General features: G+C 42.0%; 1 protein-coding gene across 1 annotated transcript; it reads left to right on the top strand.

The window, feature by feature from the left end:
- Nucleotides 1-1,119: 1,119 nt before the first annotated feature.
- LOC120512040 (relaxin-3-like) lies at nt 1,120-4,144 on the top strand. The gene is made up of 2 exons (XM_039729913.1): nt 1,120-1,372; nt 3,467-4,144. Exons 1-2 carry the CDS (start codon nt 1,156-1,158, stop codon nt 3,832-3,834), a joined length of 585 nt encoding a protein of 194 aa, XP_039585847.1. The 5' UTR covers nt 1,120-1,155; the 3' UTR covers nt 3,835-4,144.
- The last annotated feature ends 6,642 nt before the right edge of the window (nt 4,145-10,786 follow it).

The raw sequence follows: 10,786 nt of genomic DNA on the forward strand, positions 1-10,786 counted from the left end.
CCAGCTCAGTGTAAAACATCCAAGTCCTCCTTGAAGAAGAGACTGGATCCTGTAACTTCTCTGCCAGCACAAGTGAACCATACACCTTTGTACACTACTCTGTAGATGTATGTCTTCTCTGTGCTCTCCTTCTAGATTGAGTTTTGAAGGTTTTTTTTAATATGCCAACAATACTCAAGGGATTGAAAGCATACCCTTCATGTGAAAGGATCTACGGACAACAACTTCAAAGTATTTTAAGAGAGATGAACTTTTCTGGTTCTTCACAGAAGAACCAGAACCTCGTATAAAAGGTGACAGCAACCACTTCTTGTCCTATTGTACTAGGGGAAAAAAAACCAAAAAACCAAGGAAGCCACCAAACAAATCCAGAAGTGAAGTTTACTTTCACAGAGTGCAGAGTTCTGCATGGAGTCCAAAGACCACCACCCTTGTCAGCAAGAGCCTGCTGAGCCCTATTTGGGAGACACACAGATGTGGAGCTCCAAATCTCTAGGATGCCCACACTGGAGCCAGAGTATCTCTGACACTTGTATACCTATGGCTACCACTGAACTCAGGCCTCCAGTACAACAAACCTGAGAGGAATCCAGGCTTTGAAATCCCCCTTCGAGTATCCACAGCTGAAGTACTTCCTTAGAAGTGCATTTCTTTTACTTCACTTGTTTCTGTCTTTTTATGTCAGGCAACAGTTTTAGGACACAGAGGTAGTTATGGAAAAACAATGGAAAAACAGTCGAAATTAAGTTTTTCACGTTTTCAAAGCAATACGAAAGGGCATCGGCAGTGCTATCTGGCCGCGAACAGGAACAGCTGAGGCCCAGACCCGGCCGAGGCCCAGGCCCGGCGTGTCCCGGGCAGGTGTGGGCCGGGAGCCCGAAGGTGAGGCACGGCGGCGTGAAGAGCCGCGACAGCGAGCAAGGGCAGAAAGGGACGAAGGCGCTGCCCGAGGGCTCCTCGACGGCTATTCCAGGCACAGGGACCGCCGGGCGGCAGACGACAGCCCCGGCACTGGGGAAGGGGAGGGGGCTCGGGGCCGGGGCCGGGGCGGTGACTCAGCGCCTCCCGCAGCGCATAAAAGGCGAGCGGCGGGGCTGGGCTGGACGCCGCGGTCGGGGGCGTTGTGGCGGCCGTCGGGTGTGCTGGGACGGCGCGATGGGGATGGCCAAGCTGCGACTGCTGTGCGCCGCCGTGGCACTGCTGAGTGCGGCGCGGCCGGGGCAGCCCGGCGCCGTGCTGCCCGCGGGCGAGGGGGACGGCTACGGGGTGAAGCTGTGCGGCCGCGAGTTCATCCGCGCCGTCATCTTCACCTGCGGCGGGTCCCGCTGGAAGCGGCTCTCCCTGCTGGCGGTGGAGCCGGCGCCCGCGGCCGGTGAGTGTCCCAGGAGCGAGCCCGAGGGGCAGGCGGCTGTCGGGGCGCTTCGCTCGCTGCCGAGCGACGGCCTGCGAGGAGGGATGGAGAGCACGGGAGGGAAAGGGCGAGGGCGGGCGCTGCGCGGCGCCTCTCGCTCCCCCGCCCTGAGCCGCTGAGGGAAGGTCCCCGTCCCTCTCTGGCTTTCCCTCTAGATCCTAGTTGGCATTTCCGAGACTTTTGGAAGGCCGCCCTGAGCTTCAGAGGGAAAGGGTCGGTATTTGCCTTTGCTGGGGCGTTATTTGCCGGGATAATCCGCAAACTTTTTGGTCAGTTCGGGGATGCCGCGCCGCTGCGCAGGGCTGCCGGCTGCAGAGGAGCTTCTGCTATGAAATCCCACAAAATCACACTTCTCCCCTCTCTTGGCCATGTGGGGACGCCTGGTGCGCCCTGGGGAGCGGTGGGGAATGCCTGTCGCTATGGCTTCTCTCCCTTCCCAAGGCTCCGCGGTTCCTGGGGCGGTGGAACGGAGCGGGGTTCCTGCCGGGGTTTCCCTCCCGGCCGGGAGCCCTGGCGCCGCGCTGCCCTCAGAGCTCCCGGGACTGGGATCGCGCGCGATGGTATCACTGCTGCCTCTCTGAACCAGAGAGTTGGCACGCTGGGGAGCACGGGCTCTGGTGCTCCGGGTTACAGTCTCCGGGCTGTGCTCTCAAACCGCGGTAAATGTAACAGCAATTTTAAGGGATTGCTCTAATTTATGTTGATATTTGGATACTGAAAAATAACGTTTTTTAAAAGGACAAAAGTTGTAATTTTGGGTAAAACGTGCAATGGAAGAGGTTTGTTTTTTTTTTTCTGATTAAACACACTGCAGTGAAATAACCTAAGACTTCAGGCAGCTAATGAAGCCAGTTTTCTGGGAATATTTGCACGGTTTTTCTCCCAACAGGTTGAGTAAAAGATAAAAGTAACCTTTGTAATTATAACAAATCACTTACACACAGGCTCTGTGGGGATTATGTCCTTTCCCAGCAAATTTTGCTTTCCTTTTTGTTAACAGCAGCTTCTGAGAACAACAGTCACTAAGGAGCCTCCACTATGCTGCATGATATCTAACTAGAAGACTTCTTCACCCCAAAAGATTTTTATTAAATGGCAATCAATGTCTAATTACTAAAGTAGCTACAGCTACTTTTATTTTTGCACATACTCAGACAGCTGTTCTATCTGAAAATTAGGTTCTGTATACTAATTAGCCATATTTAAGTAAATACAAAAGTTGCTGGATATTCTCACGTTCTTTCAGCTTTCTGAAACAAAAAAATAACTGTATTAACAGCATTAAGATCACAAGACAAAGACTTGGTTTGGATTCTTTTAAAATTAAGACTTGAAGAAGCTGTTTTTCTTCACATTGGCTGAAGTAAGCAATGTCACTTGCCTTGCAGAAGTAAATTTAAGAGAAACCATGTAAGGTGAAAGGAAGTAGGACTGTATTTTTGAGAACACTAGTCAGTGAGATGAAGCATGTCATAAGTGAATTCTGCAAGCCCCTGATATGCCTTGAGAAATGAAAAAAATGAGAGGAAAGCATCAGTTAAAAATAGCTGTAAAAGAATGCAATCTAGGAATCAGTTTGCATAGAATCCTTGCTTATTTAGTCCTTCCTACATTTGTTCTTCACCTGATGCTACTGTGTGTGATTGTGCACAGGAGAGGAGGGGTCTGATCTAATTCATCCAAAACAAGACACAGCTCTGTGGTGTTTTTGGGTACATGCCTTTACAACAAAATTCTGGTTCTGTGGAAAAATTGAGACTTCTCCATCAAAAACACTGCAGTTGTTGGCAGACAGGATGCCTTTACTTCAGTTGCAGTTGTTTCTGTGTGCTCTGCATGTCTAACAGGAGGTATCGACTTTAAAACATAGATTCTGCTAAAAGTAAGCTACAAGTAAGTAATGGTGTGGAGACTCTCAAGTGCTGACAGTTATCCTACATAATAGTGTTTCCCTTATTGCTAACTGAATGGGTTTTGTTGCTGTTTCTTAGAGCTGTGTAATCCTTTTGATGCTCCTGCAGTCTGAATTTAAGATAAGTCTTCTCTTTAAAACAGATTCTGCGCAAACAGCAAGTAACAAACTACTGGGAAGCTTCAACCTGCAATCAGTTTTGGATCCTGAAGTGGAGCAGCTGCAGAGAAGCAGCCCATTTCTTGGATGGGAGACGTTTAAGGACTTGTACAGTTTAAATTACTATAATGAATATGTACCTGTGGCAGGTGACTTAAAAAAACTTGTTCACCAGGTAGAGGAAGCTGTTCAGAAGGACAGGGGGGGAACAGGAAATGCAAATCCTGTGGAATCAAGCAGCTACCTTTGGGCCAGGTATCCCAGAAGAAAACGGGAGTCTCTGGGCTTGGCAGGAATGTGTTGCAAATGGGGCTGTACAAAAGCTGAAATTAGTACTATATGCAGAGTTTAAAATCCTCTCTACACTTATGCATGAAATCAGTGTTTGTTGCAGTGTTACTTGATTGATTACTTAATGGAGGAAGAAAACTTCTGCTGTATTTTATCTTGTCTATATGTGCCAGTCAATATAGCTGGTTTTCTTTAAAAAAAACCCAAAACCAACAAAACAAACAAAACATAAATGTAATTGCAATGAGTATGTTTTGCTGCAGTAACTTCTAATCTATATTTTTTACTAAGTCTTTTCATTTTAATGTTGAGCCTTTACACTTACATTACGAATGTATTATATCTTTGTAACACTTTAAGGATAACTTCAATATTTCAATAAAATGTAATTATACTAAGTGTTGCCAAATTATTGTTCCTCTGACAAAATAATTAATATAGAATCATAGAATGCCTTTTATTGAAAGCGACCTTAAAGATCACTTAGTTCCATCCCCCCTGACACAGGCAGAAATACCTTCTCCTGGATGAAGTTGTTCAGAGCCCCATTCAACCTTGGCCTTTAATACTGCCAGGGATGAGGCATCCGCAGCTTCTCTGGACAATCTGTTCCAGTCTCACCTCACGGGGAGCAATTTCTTCCTCAATGTCTAGCCTAAATTCTCCCTCTTTTAGTTTGAACCCCTTATTTCTACTGCTACTAATTTTCTAATAAAGAGTCCCACCAGCTTCCTTGTAACATCCAACAATATTAAAATGGGATTCATGGTACAAAGCTGTAGAGAAAGAATATTTTGCCAATTGAACTCTCACTTGACACTAACTCAGGTTGCTGATTATTTTGACCACGTTTTCCATTTTCTTGTAATTGCAGAAATTTTTTTATGCAGTATTATCTTTATAGCAACTTTACTGCAACACAAGAGCAGCCTGCATTTTTTTATATTTATGTCTAGGCTTAAATAGTTAGAGTTTTAACACTTCAGTCATTCCTTGTTTACTTCCCCATTTTTTCACTACTGCTGCTGAGTGAGAGTGCTGGACGTGCATCAAGTAACTTGCTGTACAGACACTCAGATATCTTTCTGTGTGTTCTTAAAGTCTTCTAGTGTACACTAATTCAGATGTACTTCTAAGTTGCTAATTGCCTCTGTATTTATGAATAGCTGATTTATTCCTTGTAGTTTCTAATCCTTTTGCCTTCCTCCATGATTTTCTCAGCTGTAAAAAAGTTGTATTTCAAGCAATATGGTTCATGAGGTGAGAGTTTTGGTTTTCCTGACCTCTGTAATCCTCAAGGTAACTTAACTTTGTAGCAGTAGTTGACTCAGAGTATGCTTCAGGGCTTAGGCTGTGCAGTTGATGCCTTTTGCTTTGTTCTTCAAATTATCTTTTGACAAGTATTCCTTAATTAGAAGAGTGCTCTCTGCAATTATTGTGTAATTTTTTTTTTTTTTTATTCCTTAAGATATTACTGTTATTGCAGCAATTAGGCATCTACTGATTTTTTTTTTTTAAGACATGTTTAATTCAGTAAAGATTGGGCAGAAGGACATTCACTATGAATACTGTTATCTTCCACATGAAAAGAACCATCTCTGCTGTCCTGGTAATAATATTTGTGAAGAAATGAGTCATCTTCTTAAACATCTTAGTTATAGTGACTTGAAATGCTTTTTTGCCACTCTGAGTGGAAACAGCAACTGTGCAACATTCTGCTATAGTTTTGGGTGGGTTTGTTTTTGCAACAGATTAGCTAAATGTCTACAATTAGCTTCCAGCAACGTCTCTGTTAGTTTTGGGGTTTGATTAGAATTTCCTAGAAGATTACAGGAGGAGTTTGAGGGGAAGTATTCCTTATTTTTGAGCAGTTTTAAGAATTTTTGGAGTTAAGATTACTTAGTAGTAAGGTTAGGAATAAGAGGTATATAGAATCCCTATGAAAAGCCAAATGAAAATTCCATGCGGGGAGAAAGTGAAAATTATCCTGTATGCATTTGTCTTGCTAGAAAACTGTCTCCCAAACTTTTAAATGGAATATTGGAGAAGGTGAATGGTTATAGAGAGTAAATGGTTATAGCAGACTTGAGTGAAACAAAAATGTAGTTAAAACCTTAAATTTGTGAGTTTAAGTCTTGAATGGAACAATCTGGAGTTTAACTTGCTGGGTTAGATGTAAACCATTGGTAAAACTATAAATAGTGTAAGTGGAAATAGTGTTTGAGTGGAAGTGTTTCAGGCTGAGATGGGATTATAAATAGAAAAATCTGACTTTATCTGACATAAACAGGCTTTTCTCAGAGGTATGAGTCAACCCAGAAAAAAGGTGAAATTTGTGTTTTCATTTGGTTTCTCTAATAGGCCTTGTCATAGTCTGTAACAACTTTAGCAGTCAGGCCATGGCAAAGGCAGATGGCACAGACAAAAATTAAGTCTGTGAAAAAAAATTAGAGTAATAAAGTATTACAATAAAATTAGGGTAAAAAAATTAGAGTAAGAAAGTATTTGTGTACATACTAGAGTGTGCAAGGGCCCTTCCCTTCCCCTTCCCGTGACACCAGGCTAGGTATTTTCTAATGGTATCTTTGCAATGTAGCCAAAGGTGACAATTTTGTGTCACTCAGTTGGAACAGGTCTTGAGGATGCCATCTGCCTATGCTCACATCAGTTGGTGTCCAGAGGTACATTTTAATACGAGAAGCAAGCCTTTTATGTAAAATGAGGTCTCTGACTATTTGGGTAGGGAAAGCAAACACACTTTGAAGCAAACATACTTTGGAGCAGACTGCTCAAAATGTAAAATAATGATTGAGTTGGATATTGATCCAGATAGCAGAGCACAAGGACACTGTCTCTGCTGAAAATGCCTTTGGGAGTGCTGCTATATGTATCCAGCAGCATAAACATGAGGACAGCAGTTTAAGGGATCACATTCTGCTTACCATCACAATTGTCAGAAACATAGACTTTTTATTGAGGAAAAAATTGAGGTTTTTTCCAACATTTCTTTCACAGACAAATTAGGTATTGAGGAAAGCATTGTTTTAGCAACTAGCTGCTTACAGAAATTTCTTACAGTCCTGTTGATTAAGTCTTAGTGTACAGGAAGTATCCAAGTTCTGGATAGTCCATGAAGATGTGTGAGCCTACATCTGAACAGCTATTTTAGTTCATGAGTAGAAAGAGGTATACCAGCACATTACCATATTAGTGCTGCCATTTGTGTTTGCGCGAGTGTATTCTGAATGTTTTGGGGAATTTTTTTCACTACAGGTGTAGTCTGATTCAGGTCTGACTATGACCTCCTAGAACAGTGCCCAAAGACATGGGAATAATTCAGGGCAGTATGTAATAGCAGGTTTCCCAGCTCTGTTCCCTGATATTTCCTTGTTTTAAATCTGATGTAAAACTCTTAATGCAATTATGCAATGTGTTGATAGTCATACAGCTAGAGCCCAGTACCTCAAGTAGCGATGATATGTAAGAACATAGACAGAATGCTAAATGTGCTACAGGAAACTGTGTGGCAAGTCCCAGAGACTTGACAGACACATCTCCCTCCTAACTCTAGTCCTGTTTGGCCAGTTCTTTATTTTGCCATTTGTTTAAACCATAGAGGAAAACGTCCAGATTCATGAGTTACTGAAGATATGCTGTCCATTTTTTTTTTCTTAGCCTCCACTTACAGGCAGAAAAAAGATTGACATTTATTTTTGCCTTCTGGCAGAGCTGGAGACAGACCTGGAGTTAGCACTCTGAGTTTTAGGGAGAGTTCCTGAGACTACTGTGTTTCCTACTCAGCTAGCAGTAGAGAAATGACTGTAGAAAATGGCAAGTCCTTTCCTACTCAGCAAATGGAACTTGGATGGATTTGTATCCCACCTCCTACTGTGCAATCACTCACCTGTATAAGCAATTAGCTCAAAGGGAGTCCTTTCCTAATTTATGCCACAATGCCACCACACATTGAATGCATTCTATTCATCACACAGCTTTCATGTATCTTGGGAACAAACACCTGGGAAACCTGGGGTCAAACCAATGAGGAAACTTAGTCTGACTGGGTGTGAGTGCAAAGAGTCAAGCGGGGCACCCATCGGCTCTCTGGAGATGCCCGCAGTGGAGGGGCTTTCATCCCAGTTGTGGAAGTGTCTGCCCACATCTGAATGGTCAGTCTGGGAAGTTCCTTAACACAATAATCTCTTAAATTTTATCTTTGAGTCTAATTTTAACTATAAACTTAGATTACATCTAAACTAAATTAGTTGATTTGACTAGGTAGTTGGAGATCCAAAAGATCCCCAAGACACAGACCACTGCTATCAATGAAGAGGTCATCAGGAAGCAAGGCTCTCTACAGCAGTATATGGGAAGAGGATGAGAGAAAATACTGATAAAGTGAAACACAGAAGCACAGGCTGGAGATAAAAAGAAGCCTTTAGCCCACCAGGGTAGTTTTGGCAGCCATGACTCAGAGAAGTTGCCCCCAGTTTGAGGAATTTTCAGGCCTGTCAGGGTAATGCCTCAAGGAGCCTGGTCTGACCCTGCAGCTGAGCATTCTGTGGGCTGAGTGTGGGACAGGAGCCTTACCCAGCGTGCATTCCTCTGAAATTTCTCCTTCAGGAACGCTGAACAGATACAAAACAGTAATTGATATAAAGACTTAGATGTGGAGGAAGTATTTTCCTGGTGTGGTCTTGAGGGAGCTAAACGGACACATCTTAGTTAATTACATACAAATATTTAGTGATTGCATGACATTGTTCATTACAGATAGCTAGCATTTATATATCTGTACATACACTACATAGGAATATGGACAAGGACAAGAAAGAAGACAGGGAAAAAATGGCTTCATGTCTTAAATGGTATGCAAAATCATGTCTTAATTGTCATGATAGAGACTTTGTTGGATAGTAGACACAGGCAGGTATGACCTGTTCAGGAAAGATCTTTAAGACTAAAAGGCTATTTCGAGAATGTTTATTCTTAGACCAGAAGGACTTTTGAAGCTGGAGTGACTAAACATTTCTCAGTAAAAAGAATATTGCTGTCATGTAGGGGACTATGGTAAGCTGTAAATGAAGTTGTTAATGGAGATGAGTCTTTCTCTGTGTGATCAGGACTTACCAGAAAAACTGCATACTAATGGGAAATTCAAATTACCATTTTGATGAGAAAGTGATACAAAAGGACACAAACTACACAGAAAACTCAGGAAAGGTGTTAATGCACTCTGCAGAAGATGGAGAAAACAACTGGAGGAGAGTGTGCTACTTAAGAAAATATCTAGCTGAGAATGTGGACATAGTGGGCACCATAAGAAAAGAAATTACCAACACAGAGTTATTAGTTTCAGAAAATAAAGGAGTATTAAAACAAATAATGACATAGAGAATTAAAAAAACTCTGGTTTCTAGTACCTCTGTAGTACCCCAGAGATTACTGAAATTCCCCAAAAAGTGTGATTAACTAGCAAAACTGCACCAGTGATCTAGGGCTGAGGACAGAGACTAGCCTAGTGTTATGGATGAGTGGAGTGCATCTCAAAAGAGAGAAGAAGCAATATGTTTTATTAAGGTAAAATAATAATTTGACAGGATTCAATAAATTTGAAGGAACTTAATGAAGAGTGGTTTGACAAGGTTCAGTAAGTTTCATGGCAAGGTTCACCTTATCAATTATTGCACGGAGGAAATGAAAGAGAATCGATTTAGAATTTAGAATGCTTCACATTGAGAAAAGAGATGGCAAGAGTAGGGAAGAGCCTGTTATTGAGTTATGAGGTTCAAAGAGGACCCCCTTACTTTCTAAACTCTTTGTGGACCCAAGGTGGGGCTAGGTCCAATCTTAGTCTCAGACTTGGACAATGGTTTATGTCTAAAGAAATTATCTATACAAGGCTTATAATAATATTGAGTAGCTAAAGGGATTAGTAGTATTTAATGGATTTTAATTCACCACACTATTAGTCACTTACCAAGGATCTGTTGTGGATTAATGATCTGCCTTGGGCATGGCAGGATCTCTCAGTGTCAGGTAAGGAATCTGAAATCCCAAGAAGTGTCCCTACTCATGGGGAGAGTCATCTGTTGCACAGTCCATCTGCAGTTCAGGCAGAACTCCGGCTGGGTCCATGCTGATGGTGGTATCTATTGAGTGAAGTAGTTGGCTGCTAGTGAACATTACAGGCTAGATATATGTCCTAATTTTAGCTATGGTGTCCTGTTCTCCATGTTGGATTACATGCATTCTTGGGTTTTGGAACATGATTTGAAATCTGAAATATTTTCCAGATCATCTTTATGCCCTTTTATGAGAGCCAGGGCTTGTTAAGCTGGGTGTTTTACCTCCCCCAGGTTTAGGCTCCACAACTGTTAATAGTTATCTGTGGGAATTCAAAGACAGAGAGCTTTCCAGTGATAGGAAAAAATATAAACTGTGCAAGATTGGACAGAAAGCTACAGATCAGAATTTGGTCTAATTCAAAGGGCAAGAGAAAATGTAGCAAACAACCAAGTGAACACTATGATTACTTACTTATAAGATGATGAAGAGCCACCACATGGATTTAAAAAAAATAAATCAAATCTTGTGTTTAGATGTTATATTTCTTGCTATCAAAACTTATAGTCTTCATAATTAAACCAGGGCAAGACAGAACAAACTTAACTACTAAAAAAGATTAGTTCTGTCAGATCCTCCTTGTATTATGTTTCTGCTGTTTAACAGAGGTGTGCTTCCAAGGCAGAGAGACAGACCAAACTGAATTCACAGCATCTTCCCTTTTGTATAGTGTTATTTGACATTTCCATTAATTGCTTGCATGGAGTGAGACAGTGAAGTTGCAGAAACTGGCAAACAGATGAAGAGGAATTTACAAAAGGTATTGAGAAGGAAGGGACTGGAATTACATCCGGAGACTTCAGTCTGGTCCTCAAATATTAGGGAAATTACTTCCTGTGTTTAGGAACAATCAAAATCTTTTGCTATCAAAACATTCTTTTAAACAG

The sequence above is a fragment of the Passer montanus genome, unplaced genomic scaffold (assembly GCF_014805655.1).
Source record: "Passer montanus isolate IOZ18808 unplaced genomic scaffold, ASM1480565v1 scaffold7, whole genome shotgun sequence".
Lineage (NCBI taxonomy): Eukaryota > Metazoa > Chordata > Aves > Passeriformes > Passeridae > Passer > Passer montanus.

Coding starts and splice junctions, on each gene's coding strand:
- LOC120512040 (XM_039729913.1), top strand. CDS start 1,156: ATGGGGATGGCCAAGCTGCGACTGCTGTGCGCCGCCGTGGCACTGCTG. Junction 1,373..3,466: donor GGAGCCGGCGCCCGCGGCCG/GTGAGTGTCCCA, acceptor TCTTTAAAACAG/ATTCTGCGCAAACAGCAAGT.